We start from the raw sequence: 14,711 nt of genomic DNA on the forward strand, positions 1-14,711 counted from the left end.
TTTTTTTTTTTTTTTTTTTTTGAGACAGGGTCTTCCTCTGTCTCCCAGACTGGAATGCAATGTACAATCACCATTCCCTGCAGCCTTGAACCCTGGGCTCAAGTGATCCTCTGGACTCTGATGCCCAAGTAGTTGGGCACATGCTACTGGGCCCAACTAATTTTTTAATTTATTTTTTGTAGTAACAGGGTCTCCCTGTGTGGCCCAGGCTGGTCTTGAACTCCTCAGCTCAACTGATCCTCCCACCTCAGCCTCACAAAATGCTGAGATTCCAAATGTGACCCACCATGCCCAGCCAAGTTAACTTTAATATGTTAAATTATGTTTTTAAAAGGTGTAACTGTTAGTCAGGTGGATGAAGAAACGTTCTCTGTATTTGCACCAACACCTAGTGCTATGCATGAGGCAAGAGACTTCATTACTGAAATCTGCAAGGATGATGTAAGTATAGATCATATTACATATCATATAGATATATTTGTTCTATCTACTTTTTGTTGATGTTTTCTTTATGAATCTCATGGCTTATTTTGCACTTACAGCAGGAGCAGCAATTAGAATTTGGAGCAGTGTATACCGCCACAATAACTGAAATCAGGTAATATCAAGTAATATTCTATGCTGAGCTTTTTCCTTTATTTTTTTTATCCCACAGTGGGATTCAGTGCTGCCATCATACCTCTTAGCAGCCTCAAACACTTAGGATCAAGCAATTCTCCCACCTCAGCCTCCTGAGTATTTAGGACTACAAGCACATACCACCACACCTTGCTGACTTTTTAAATTTTTTGTAAAGACAGGGTCTCACTATGTTACCCAGATTGGTCTTAAGCCCTGGCCTTAAGTGATCCTCCCGCCTCAGCCTTCTAAAGTACCAGGATTAGAAGCATGAGCCACCATGCTCAGCCTTGTGTTGGTTTTTAACAGATTTCTGTTACAATCCCAATTTAATTTCACATTTACTTTATTTACTTTGAAATCATAAGGTGTTTAGATTACATGCCAGTTGCCATATAATCATTACTTTTTAAGGTATAGTAAATGTTCTATATTATTTTGTAGAATTTCAGTAACATAGTTGTGCAGTTCTAATTATAATAGATATTTCTAACTGAATTGTTTTTTTTTTTTTTAAAGACGGAGTCTCACTCTGTTGCCCAGGCTGGAGTACAGTAGCGTGATCTCAGGTCACTGCAACCTCTTCCTCCTGGGTTCAAGCAATTCTTCTGCCTCAGCTCCCGAGAAGCTGGGACTATAGGTGGGCGCCACTGTGCCCAGCTAATTTTTGCATTAGTAGAGATGGGGTTTCACCATATTGGCCAAGCTGGGCTCGAACTCCTGACCTTTCGATCCGCCCACCTTGGCCTCCTTTCAAAGTGCTGGGATTACAGGCGTTAGCCACCACACCCAGTCTGAATTTTTTAACCAAGTTTTCCACCATTTTAATTTTACCAGTAAATATTAAATAGGCCCAAAATAGACCTAGCAATATTTCCTTTTTCCTTTTTTTTTCTTTTGACGGCTTGTTTTAAACGTAGTCTGAATGCTTAATTGGCACATATTTTAAATGCCAATTTTAATCTCAAAGTATTTTTTTTTACCAGCTAAAAGAGATTGTATTTTCAGGATCAGAAAATCCCGTTTTTAAGAAGAAAGATGTTCAAAGCTATTTGAAACAAAAAAGGGCAATAAGATAATTTGTTTACTATTGCAGGTGAAAAATAAGAAATGGTGGGCCGGGCACGGTGTCTCAAGCCTGTAATCCCAGCACTTTGGGAAGCTGAGGCGGGTTGATCACAAGGTCAAGAGATCGAGACCATCCTGGTCAACATGGTAAAACCCCATCTCTACTAAAAATACAAAAAATTAGCTGGGCATGGTGGCGCATGCCTGTAATCCCAGCTACTCAGGAGGCTGAGGCAGGAGAATTGCCTGAACCCAGGAGGCAGAGGTTGTGGTGAGCCAAGATCGCGCCACTGCACTCCAGGGTATCAGGAGTGAAACTCCATCTCAAAAAAAAAAAAAGAAATGGTATGGGTTATTTTTGTAGACTAGAGAAAAAAGGGAAGATTAGTTGTTTTAATGAAATAAGTATCCCATTTTACCTGACCACCTTCCTTAAATCCCTACCTTAATTATATGATTAATTATATAAATAAGGTTAATTATAAGATATTCTATACTATTTAAAAAATATTTGTCATTTCAAAAATTTTTTGGAAAATCGAGACCAGCCTGCCAACATAGTGAAATATCGTCTCTACTAAAAATACAGAAATTAGCTGGGCATGGTGGCATATGCCTATAATCCCAGCTACTTGGGAGGCTGAGGTATGAGAATGGCTTGAACTTGGGAGGTGGAGGTTGCAGTGAGCCCAGATGGCACCACTGCATTCCAGCCTGGGCAACCGAAAAAAAAAAATGTTTTTGGAAATTATGAAGACAAATACAGAAGAATATATAGTCTAAAAGCTTTTTTACTGCATACTGTTTATCTTTTCTTCACTTTGATTCACACATATTTATTTATAGGGTATATTTTCAGTTGAAAAGTATACTTTTTATAGTTCTAAAAACATACAAGAATGTATTTATTTTCCTCTTGTTCATTCTGTGAAAACATAATCAGTTTTATTTGTCAATGGATATACAGATACTTACTGTTTTAACCAGGCTTCTTTATTTTTTTGTAGAGATACTGGTGTCATGGTAAAATTATATCCAAATATGACTGCGGTACTGCTTCATAACACACAACTTGATCAACGAAAGGTAAAAGGACAGATTTTATTATTTTTATAACTCTCTTAAAACTGCCCTTTGAAATCACCTAGGTTGATAAGAATTACACATTTTGCCTACTACTAGCCTAGACACAAAAAACAAAAGTGACAGAGATGCTGCTGGCAAAAGCTTTACAATGTTTAACATACATATTTGTTTTTTCAGACTTTTTTCTAGCATAAAGAAAAATTGGCCAGGTTGTGGTACCTCATGCCTGTAATCCCAGCACTTTGGGAGGCTGAGGCAGGTGGATCATGAGGTCAGGGGCTTGAGACCAGCCTGGCCAAGATGATGAAACCCTGTCTCTACTAAAAATACAAAAATCAGCCAGGTGTGGTGGTGGGCGCCTGTAATCCCAGCTACTCAGGAAGTGAGGCAGAGAATTGCTTTAACCCAGGAGGTGGAGGTTGCAGCGAGCTGAGATCGCACCACTGCACTCCAGCCTAAGCAACAGAGCAAGACTTTATCTCAAAAAAAGAAAAAACATATATTTTTCTTTCCATGATTGAATAGAAACACTGACTGTTTTGAGGTAGAACAACATCTAGAGGAGCAGTTACTAAAAATAACTACCAATTTTCTACTAACCAACCAATTATGGCAAGATAATTGTGAGAGAGATCCAAGATGGCCAATAACTAGCAGCTCGGGATTGTAGCTCCCAGTGAAAGCACAGAGAATGAGAGGATGCCACACTTTCAGGCGAATTTTTGTTGCTCACGGACTAGGAGATTCCCAGCGGAGGAGCCCCACAGGTTGCCAGAGTAACTCTTGTGGCTGGCGTGGCGGTTTTGCCAGCGCCTTGGCGCAGCGGTTCTTGGTGCAGAGTAAACGGAACTGGGTCCCCTTTCAGTCAACGTTTGGAGCTCCGGGAAGGCAGAGTGACCTATTCAGCTGATTGAAAAAGGGACTCAAGAAGGAAGCCAGACCAGAGATTCCCAGGCAGAAAAGCACCATGAATCTTAAGGCCGCTGTTTTAGCCAGCGCAGTGGGTTGCTCAGATTCTAGCGCTGGAAATCAACAAGTTGGACGTCCATTCAGAGACCTAATTTGAAAGTCGGTAATTACAGAGACGACAGGTGGATAAATTTACAATGATGGGAAGAAACCAGTGTAAAAAAGGCTGAGAATACCCAAAATCAGAATGCCTCTCCCTCTACAGGGGATCACAGTTCCTCATCAACAAGAGAACAAGGCCTGATGGAGAACGAGTGTGTTCCATTAACAGATTTAGGCTTCAAAAGGTGGATAATAAGAAACTTCTGTGAGTTAAAAGAACATGTTCTAGCCCAATGTAAAGAAACCACGAACTTTGAAAAAAGGCTTGACAAAATCCTAACGAGAATAGACAATTGAGAGAGGAATATAAGTGAATTAATGGAACTGAAGAATACAATACGAGAACTCCGAGAAGTATGCACAGGTTTTAACAGTCGAATTGATCAAGCAGAAGAAAGGCTATCAGAGGTCGAAGACCAACTTAATGAAATGAAACGAGAAGACAAGATTAGAGAACAAAGAGTAAAAAAGAATGAGCAAAGTCTCCAAGAAATATGGGACTATGTGAAAAGACCTAATTTACATTTTGATAGGTGTACCTGAATGCCATGAAGAGAATGAATCCAAGATTGAAAATATTCTTCAGGATATTATTCAGGAAAACTTTCCTAACCTAGTAAGGCAGGACAATACTCAACTCCAGGTAATACAGAGAACACCACAAAGATATTCCTTAAGTAGAGCAACCCCAAGACACATAATCGTTAGATTCACCAGGGTTGAAATAAAGGAGAAAATTCTAAGGGTACTTAGAGAGAAAGGTCAGGTCACCCATAAAGGGAAGCCTATCAGACTCACAGCAGATCTCTCAGCAGAAACCCTACAAACTAGAAGAGAGTGGGGGTCAATATTCAATATCCTCAAAGAAAAGAATTTTCAACCCAGAATCTCATATCTAGCCAAACTAAACTTCATAAATGAAGGAAAAATAAAATATTCATGAACAAGCAAGCACTCAGATTTCATCACCAACAGGGCTGCTTTACAAGAGCTCCTGAAAGAAGCACTATACACAGAAAGGAACAACCAGTAGCAGTCATTTCAAAAACTTACCAAAGGTAAAGAGTATCTTCATAATGAAGAATCTATATCAACTCATGGGCAAAATAGCCAGCTAGCATTAAATGACAATATTAAACTCACAAATATCAATATTAATCCTAAATTTAAATGGATTAAATACCCCAATCAAAGACACAGACAGGCAAATTGAATAAAAAGTCAAAACCCATTGGTACACTGTATCCAGATCCATCTCATAAGTAAGGACACACAAAGACTCAAAACAAAGGGTTGGTGGAAGACTTACCAATCAAATGGAGAGAAAAAACAAAAAACATGAGTTGTAATTTTCGTCTCTGACAAAGTAGACTTTAATAGTAACAAAGACTAAAAGAAACAAAGAAGGACATAACGTAATGGTAAAAGGATCAATGCAACAACAGGAGACAATGATCATAAATATATATGCACCCAATATAAGAACACCCAGATACATAAGACAAGTTCTTAATGACTTATAAAGAGACTTGGACTCCCTCACAATAAGAGTGGGAGACTTTGACACCACATTGTTAATACTCAACAGATCAACGAGATAGAAAATTAACAGGGACATCTATGATTTGAACTCAGACCTGGAACAGGTAAACTCAGTGAATATTTATAAAATTTGTCACCCCAGGTCCACAGAACATACATTTTTCTCAGTATCACATTACACCTATTTTGAAAGTGACCACATAATTGGAAGTAAATCACCCTTCAGCATTTGCATAGCATTTCGCAGACTTAAATGAAATATTGGTTGGCTGTTTGTTTGTTATTTTCTTCCTTTATTCCTTCCTGTCTCCTCTGTTAAGTACAATTATTGACATAAAAGAGATTTTTTTAATACATATTTTTAGATTGCATTCCAGCCTGGGCAATAGAGCAAGACTCCTGTTCTCTCTCCCCCTTTCTATTTTTCTTTCTTTCTTTCAAAAAAAAATATATTCTTTTTCTCCCCGGCTCCTCTTACAGATAGTTTTATTTAACAGTGCATTTTTTCCGTAAAAAAATTAAGATACAGTTTATGTACTATAAAACATACCCTTTAAAAATGTAAAACTTGGTCATTTAAGTATGTTTATAAGGTTATGCCACCATTACTTCTGTCCAGTTTTAGAACATTTCCTCACTCCGAAAGGAAATCCCCTTTCTGTTAGTAGTCATTTCCTAATATTTCCTCCCTCTATCTCGTGGAAACCACTAATCTATTCTCAGTCACTTTGTATTGCCACATATTATATGATTATATATATTTGAAATGAAATCATATGATATGTGTTATAAAAAAAAAAAATAAGCTGGGCTCAGTGGCTCAAACCTGTAATCCCAGCACTTTGGGAGGCCAAGGCGGGTGGACCACGAGGTCAACAGATCGAGACCATCCTGGTCAACATGGTGAAACCCCGTCTCTACTAAAAATACAAAAAATTAGCTGGGCATGGTGGCGTGTGCCTGTAATCCCAGCTACTCAGGAGGCTGAGGCAGGAGAATTGCCTGAACCCAGGAGGCGGAGGTTGCAGTGAACTGAGATCATGCCATTGCACTCCAGCCTGGGTAACAAGAACGAAACTCTGTCACAAAAAAAAAAAAGAAAAGAAAAAAAGAAAGCTCTGTCTCAAAAAAAAAAAAAAAAAAAGTTAATTGTTAGGATATTTTTAAATTTAATCTTTGTAATTCATACATCCAGAAAATAAAATCTCTAAGACAACTGTAGAAAACAATGGGGTTGTGCTCGCTTCGGCAGCACATATACTAAAAAAAGAAAACAATGGGGTCAGAGGAGTAATAAGAATGTCTGTTTTATCATATATTAAAATATACTATAAAGCCATAGACAACAAAACAGTATATTACTGGCCCAGAAATAGATAATCCATGCAACAAGAAAACAAAGACCAGAAATAATATACATGGGATTATAATATATGCTAGAAGTTGTATTATAGTCAGTGGTAAAGATTATTTAATAAATTATATCGGTACAGCTGGTTATCTTAAAACAGGATCTCTGCATTGGAGCCAAATTATTTTCTGTGTAAAAAAAAAACAAACCAGGATCTCTACTCATTTTTATACCAAAATCCTGTCTGGATCAAAGAGCTAAATGTGCTTTTTTTAAAAAGGTCATGGGAAAAGATAATTTTGTTGGGGCAGGAGGGTTTACTAGAAGAAAATTGGAGTTTTAATAAGATTAGTACTGGAGAACTCCTTCTCAGCATTATATCAAAGCCAAAAAAGTAAATAAATTCATAAAATTTGACCCCATAATTTCTTTTTTTTTGAGATGGAGTTTCACTGTTGTTACCCAGACTGGAGTGCAATGGCACGATCTCGGCTCACCGCAACCTGTGCCTCCTGGGTTCAAGCAATTCTCCTGCCTCAGCCTCCTGAGTAGCTCGGATTACAGGCACGCGCCACCATGCCCAGCTAATTTTTGTATTTTGAGTAGAGACGGAGTTTCACCTTGTTGACCAGTATGGTCTTGATCTGTTGACCTCGTGATCCACCCGCCTCAGCCTCCCAAAGTGCTGGGATTATAGGCGTGAGCTACCGCGCCTAGTCCCCCATAATTTCTTTTTAATTATATGACAACAATTGCAATAAGGTTAAGAGAGAATCAGCAACCTAAAGGAAAAATGCTAATAACATATGAGAGAAGCTTAATTACAAAGGGCTGATCAGTAAGAATGATGAATATCAATAGAAAAATAAGTAAAGAACATGAACAAATTATTTTTATAAGAAGCCAACCAAGATATTTAATATCAACAGCAATTTTTAAAAATGCAAATGAAGGCCGGGTGCAGTGGCTTACACCTGTAATCCTAGCACTTTGGGAGGCTGAGGAGGGCAGATCACAAGGTCAGGACATGAAGACTGTCCTGGCTAACATAGTGAGATCCCATCTCTACTAAAAATACAAAAAATTAGCTGGGCATGGTGGCACACAACTGTAGTCCCAGCTACTCAGGAGGCTGAGGCAGGAGAATCACTTGAACCCAGGAGAAAGAGGATGCAGTGAGCAGTGATCATGCCACTGCACTCCAGCCTGGTTGACAGAGCAAGACTCTGTCTCTAAAAAATATATATACAAGAAGCACAGAGGTTCCTTTTTTACAAATGCAGTACACATACACTAAATAGACATCTCGAGGGATACTCATTGGCATGTTAGCAGTAGTTACTTACAACTTGAGGGGTTTTTTGAGACATGGTCTTTCTCTGTCACCCAGGCTGGAGTATAGTGGCACAGTCACAGCTCACTGCAGCCTCAGCCTCCTAGGCTCAAGTGATTCTCCCATCTTACCCTCTGGAGAAACTGGGACCACAGGCACAAGCCACCATAGCTAGCTAGCTGATTTTTTTATAGAGATGGGGTTTCTTTATGTTGCTCAGGCTGCTCTCAAACTCCTTAGCTCAAGCAGCCCTTCCACCTTGGCTTCCCAAAGTTCTGGGACCACAGATGTGAGCCAGTATACCTGGCATGTTTTGTCGCCCAGGTTTGAGTGCAATGACGTGATCTCAGCTCACTGCAACCTCCACCTCCCAGGTTCAAGCAATTCTTCTGCCTGAGCCTCTCAAGTGGCTGGGACTATAGGCGCTTACCACTACACCCAGCTAATTTTTGTAGAGATGGAGTTTCACCATATTGGCCAGGCTGGTCTTGAACTCCTGACCTCATGATCCACCCACCTTGGCCTCCCTGCCACTGAACCCAGCTGGATGATGATAATGATTATTTTTTTTGAGACTAGTCTCACTCTGTCACCCAGGCTGGAGTACAGTGGTGCAATCTCAGCTCACTGCAACCTCTCTGTCTCCTAGATTCAAGCAATTCTCCTGCCTCAGCCTCCCGAGTAGCTGGGACTCCAGACATGGACCACCACATCCAGCTAATTTTTGTATTTTCAGTAAAGGTGGTGTTTCACCACTTGGTCAGGCTGGTCTCAAACTCCTAAGTTGAAGTGATCTGCCCACCTTGGCCTCCCAAAGTGCTGGGATGACAGCCATAAGCCACCGTGCCCAGCCAACTGATTTTTTAAATTAGAAAAACAAACAAAGCTTGGGAAAAAATGTGTACTTCCATGGACACTAGGTAATTATGCACAACAACTAATAGATTAACATGTTTTCTTTCAGATTAAACATCCTACTGCCCTAGGATTAGAAGTTGGCCAAGAAATTCAGGTACTTGTATTCCACCTATTAGCCTTAAAGTTGTAAATTGTTCTTGACGCTTCCATTATTGTTTTCAAAAAGTTGAAAGAGTCACCATCTATGATGTTTATTATATATATGCAGTACTTCATTTTTAATCTTAGAAGTGCTTAAACAGACTCATTAAGGATGTAAGACACAATTCTTTCCCTCAAGGACCTTACAGCTTGGCCAAAATGGTAGTCCCCTTTAATGGGGGACTTTAATGGTAGTGGATTTAAAACGTACACGACCATGTCAGTGTTAGCTATGCAGATTCCATGATTTGGAAACTGACATAAGAACTCTGATAAGGTAACTTGTTGAAGTCCTTGAATGTCATCTTTGAGGAGGTAAGACTTTGTTTCTCTACTACTTAAGGCTAAAAGTTTTTGAGCTTGGTAAGAGCCATGTTATTCAGGCCTAGAATTCATATAACAAAATAGGCCCTTTCTTTGTAGTCCTTTATGAGTGGATGAAAGAAGTCAATGCCAGGCTGGTTTTTTTTGGCTTCTCCACGTTCTCTTTCACTTATGCCTAATACTCGTGACCTGAGAAACTAAGCTTCTAGTTTATTCCCAATCTGTAGTCTTACTGTCCCAGTAGACTCCAGGGGGAGATGAGTGCTAAGACATAATATCTCTGTATAAGGTTGAGTTTTTGGTTTCTTTGTTGTTGTTGTTTTCACTTCAGAAGGAACTTTAAACCTTCCACATTTCCCCGACTTTCATTTTCCAAGGTGAAGCCAAATAAACACTAATGTGATGGTCCTTTGAGCCAAGCATAATCCTGTATAGTTTATAACACAATTAGGCTCACAAAGCCCTTATCTAGAATCATTCACTGTCTGTGACTGTTCCCCCAGTATAAGGACTTGGCCTGGTGAGAATAAAAAGGCATGAATGAGTATAACAGCAGATTATAGTTGAACAGCTAACTGCCCCCGTCTCTAATTTTTTTTATAATGACTACTTATATATATTAAGTGTATACCTCCACTTAGCACTGAACTGTGCTTTCAGTGAACAAGTAAAAATAACCATTGCCTTATTGGGACCATGTAAATTTAAATGTCTATTAATTGAGATGTCACTCAATGTGCTGTAACTTTAAAGGAAGATCTGTTCTTTAACACAGGTGAAATACTTTGGACGTGACCCAGCCGATGGAAGAATGAGGCTTTCTCGTAAAGTGCTTCAGTCTCCAGCTACAACTGTTGTCAGAACTTTGAATGACAGAAGTAGTATTGTAATGGGAGAACCTCTTTCACAGTCATCCTCTCATTCTTCTCAGTGATTTTTTTTAAAGAGAATTCTAGAATTCTATTTTGTCTAGGGTAATGCGCTGTAGAACAAAGTTTTAGTATTATCTACCACTGTGTAGATTTATATATAAATATATTCTAATTATTTGTATTAAAATGCTCATTTACATGTGCCATTTTTTTAATTCAAGAGTAACCCATATTCATTTAATCTTATTTACATTATAAATCAAGAAATATTTATTATTAAAAGTACATCTTAGAAAAGATGACATACTTTTGTTTCTATAATTCTGAAATATATAAAAAACTTAGATATGTCATATATGTTATAAGAAATCTCTTCCCACATCTTATTTTTCTTTATATACAGTAGTGATAATTTACCCTGAGTCATCCTATGGCTCACTTCTTTGCCTAAAACTGTTCACAAACTGGAACAGGCCATATTCAAAGCCAGTGCCTATTTCTTCAGAACAGTTACTAGATACAGTGAGTTGAGGGAGCTAATCTGATACACCTTTAATAATATAATGCCTTTCAAATTAGTCACAAAATCATAAACATAGTGGAATAAATATAAATGAGATTCTAACTAGGATGAGGTAGTAATGATGTATGTTTTTCAAATTTACCTAAACATAGAAAAATTATTTACTTGTCAAATTGAACTAGGTCAGTTTTTGAATATGTATATTACTCTCTTGTATGGAAGTTCTTAATATAAGAGCTGGAGATAATACATGTTTGAAATCGATGTCTAGAAGTTATTGATACACGTCAAGTTGTTCATTCCCATCATTTAAAATACCACCTTATAATTCTATACAAAAGTAAATGGTATGTGGATGTCATAATTTAGAAGGTGTAATCCTTTTTAAAATCTTATAAAAATACACCAAACTCAGTGGTACGTACCTATAGTCCCAGCTACTTGGGAGGCTGAGGTGGGAAGATCACTTGAGCTCAGAAGTTGAACACTGTAGTGTGCAGTGATCATGCCTGTGAATAGCTACGGTACTCCAGCCCTGGCAACACAGCAGGATTCTATCTCTGAAAAAAATTTTAAATCTCATAAAAATATAGGTAAATCTGGCCAGGCATGGTGGCTGAGACCTGTAATCCCAGCACTTTGGGAGACCAAGGCAGTTGGATCACCTTAGGTCAGGAGTTCAAGACCAGCCTGGCCAACATGGCGAAACCCCATCTCTACTAAAAATACAAAAATTAGTGGGGCGTGGTGGCGGGTGCCTATAATTCCAGCTACTCGGGAGGCTGAGGCAGGAGAATCTCTTGAACCTGAGAGGCGGAAGTTGCAGTGAGCTAAGATCATACCACCGCACTCCAGCCTGGACAACAAGAGTGAAACTCTGTCTCAAAAAAAAGGGGGGGAGGGGGGGTGGGCCTGGTGGCTCATGCTTGTAATCTCAGCTCTTTGGGAGGCCAAGGTAGGTGGATTACCTGAGGTCAGGAGTTCAAGACTAGCCTGACCAACATGGTGAAACCCCATCTCTACTAAAAATACAAAAATTAGCCAGGCATGATGGTGGGCGCCTGTAATTCCAGCTACTCAGAAGAGTCAATTGAACCTGGGAGGTGGAGGTTGCAGTATGCTGAGATTGTGCCATTGCACTCCAGCCTGGACAACAGAGCAAGACTCGGTCTCCAAAAAAAAAAAAAAAGGTAAATTCATAGCTTAGGGCTAACTAGTTCATAAAATATTAAAACTTTAGCTGGCTAAACCAAAGATTTTTAAGATATGTGTATTTGTGTCAAGAAACATTGATTATATATCTGTTGTGTGTAAAACAGCATGTTAGGCAATGTTGATATACTTTCTGAAATATTAAAGATTAATCGAAAACGAAAGATTAAATTTAAACTATTTGCTTTCTGCAGTTGACAGATTATTTAATAACAGTAACAATTTTTTCTCACTTCTGCTTTGTTTAATATATAATTTTTACTTTAAGATATCATCTTAAATGGTAAAATTTCAAAATTGTAATTTATGTTTTTCTTAAATTTTGTTTTGTTTTTCAAAGGAGCTCCCAACTCCTAATAATATGGAAAATGAAGCCAGTTATATATTTTTATACACACACACACACACCTCTTAAACTTGAACCCTTGTCACTGGGTCAGCTTTTGGAGGAACACAAGCTAATACAAATGTATTATACCATTGGTAAAATACAAAGTAGGAAATTGAAGAGGCATAGCAAAGTCAATACAACCCAAAGTCTGTCATCAATCCACAGACAGATCTTCTTACCTGTCCAGGACTGTCTATGTTTATGAACACAGAGGACATATGATATATGTATGATATCACTTCAGAAAGTCTTTAGGAGATCATCTGTCTGTCCCATCTCCATTTTACAAATGATCTACCTGACGGCTCGAGTTGGACATGATTTGTCCAGGGTCTCTTAGCTGGTTAGTTGTAAAGCCCAGATTATTGTTTCCTATACACTAATAGTGAGTGTCCTATACACTAATAGTGAGAGTCCTATTCACTGAGGCAAGCTAGAGAGATGTTTGGAATAATCTTTGCACCAACTCCACCAACTTTATCAAATGCATGAAGACTAAGATGTTGAGAAATGCATTTTCAGGCTCTTTAAAACCATGTGCTATCCAACCCACCAGCTGGCTGAGGCCCGTACTGCAGAGAAACAGACAAGTATGCTACAGTTTGCAAATAAACCCGAGTATTGATTCACTAGCCACTTGGTCAACCTCGTCAGTTCACTTCTAGAAAGTGATGATAGAAAATAAACACAGAGACGTACATCTGTGTGCACAATACACCACTGTGTGAAAGAGCAAAATAATAGAAATCACCTGAGTACCCATCAGTGGAGCAGTACCCAATGTCATAAATAAAATAAGGACACTAAGAAGATACCCACACTATCCTATGTGGAAAAAAAAAAAGAAAGCTGTAACTGTATGTGTGTGTGTGTGTGTGTGTGTGTGTGTGTGTGTACATATATATATAGTACAATCCCCTTTTTGCTTAAAAAAGAAAAGCTTCCGTGTAGAGAGATTTTTGCTTTATAAGCACAAGAACATTCTGGAAAGAGACTCACCAAACTGTCAACAGTCTATGGTATAATTTTTGGAATATTAACTTGTGATTGTCCTCCCAGCGTTTTCTTCCCCTCCTCCTTTATAAGTAGATGGTCGGGCCTTTTCTTGGCCTCTCACCACAAGGGAGATGTTTGTCATAGGGCCAGAAGCCAAAGTTGTATGCAAGACACTTCCAATTCTGGTCCTGAATTTTATAAAACCTAAACCCACTGAGATTATGTTTGGTGTCCTGGAGGAACTGAAGAGAGAAGGGAAGGTGTTTGGAGTATAAACAGAATCCTAGTCTGAGTTCTGGAGCACTCTGAAGAAGAGGACCATAGGGAGGCTGGGCTAGGAAGCTGGGAATTCCAAAGCCTTGCCAAAAATTCTTCTGATTTTAAAAGTGGCAGAAGAGGGACCAGAACCAGAAGAGACCATGTAGTCTGAAACCATGGACACCTCAGCAGTTAACATTGTAGACTTAAGTTCAATGGCTGAAGAGATCTCATTAGGGTTGGGTGCTACCTAAAACCCTGAGACCCTTGCCTATCCCTGAGGGTAACAGTAATATCTGAGACTAAAGTCCTAATTACCTAATAGGATAAAGAGAGTTGCTATAGGCTCAGAATTAATTTTATGTAAAAAGTAAAGTGCTATTTTTTGCACATCTGAGTTTGTGGAATAAGATATTTACTACAAGTAATGGAATTGGAGATTCAGAGGGGAGAATGTCACTTATCATATTTAATGTAATTTTCTAATGGAAGGATTATGGATAGTTTTAAGTTTTCCCTTTTTTACCACTTCTCCCCTCAGTATTTTTAAAATAACATTGTATGAAGTTTTGTTTGACTTTTTTGTTTTACAAACAGCATCTCACTTCTGTCCATGCAGGCTAGAGTACAATAGTGCAATCTTGGCTCACTGCAGCCTCAGTGAAGCCAGTTCTTAAATTCTAGAAACCTGTAGTGACACAAAGTACAAATATAGCTTGCTAACTGCAAACCACCATAAGAACCCCATTTCTGCTTAAACCAAGAGCCTAGAGTTTATGTCTGAACTTTTCTTATTTTTGTCTTCATTTAAATGTTGGCAGTTTTCCCTACTTTCCAATGAAGTTTTTCTGTGACATTTATATTATATGCTGGAAACTTCACTTTATAATGACTCAGATCAAACTGAGTGCCATGTTTGGTGATTAGCTCATTACAAGTACTTTTCAAACTTTTTTTCATGACTTTTGTTTTCACACACACTCCATAAGTTACTGTTCTATCACAGT

General features: G+C 38.5%; 1 protein-coding gene across 2 annotated transcripts in view; it reads left to right on the plus strand.

Annotated features, from left to right (window-relative positions):
* Window positions 1-11,884, plus strand: part of PNPT1 (polyribonucleotide nucleotidyltransferase 1) — a 60,912-nt gene extending 49,028 nt beyond the window's left edge. For both annotated transcript variants that reach the window (XM_002757742.7, XM_008980683.5), the window contains 5 exons: window positions 335-441; window positions 543-598; window positions 2,694-2,772; window positions 9,034-9,081; window positions 10,228-11,884. In XM_002757742.7, coding sequence (XP_002757788.1) covers window positions 335-441; window positions 543-598; window positions 2,694-2,772; window positions 9,034-9,081; window positions 10,228-10,386 — 449 coding nt within the window. In that variant the 3' untranslated portion in view covers window positions 10,387-11,884. The remainder of the gene's footprint in view (window positions 1-334; window positions 442-542; window positions 599-2,693; window positions 2,773-9,033; window positions 9,082-10,227) is intronic.
* Window positions 11,885-14,711: the final 2,827 nt, after the last annotated feature.

This window comes from Callithrix jacchus, chromosome 14 (genome assembly GCF_049354715.1).
Source record: "Callithrix jacchus isolate 240 chromosome 14, calJac240_pri, whole genome shotgun sequence".
Lineage (NCBI taxonomy): Eukaryota > Metazoa > Chordata > Mammalia > Primates > Cebidae > Callithrix > Callithrix jacchus.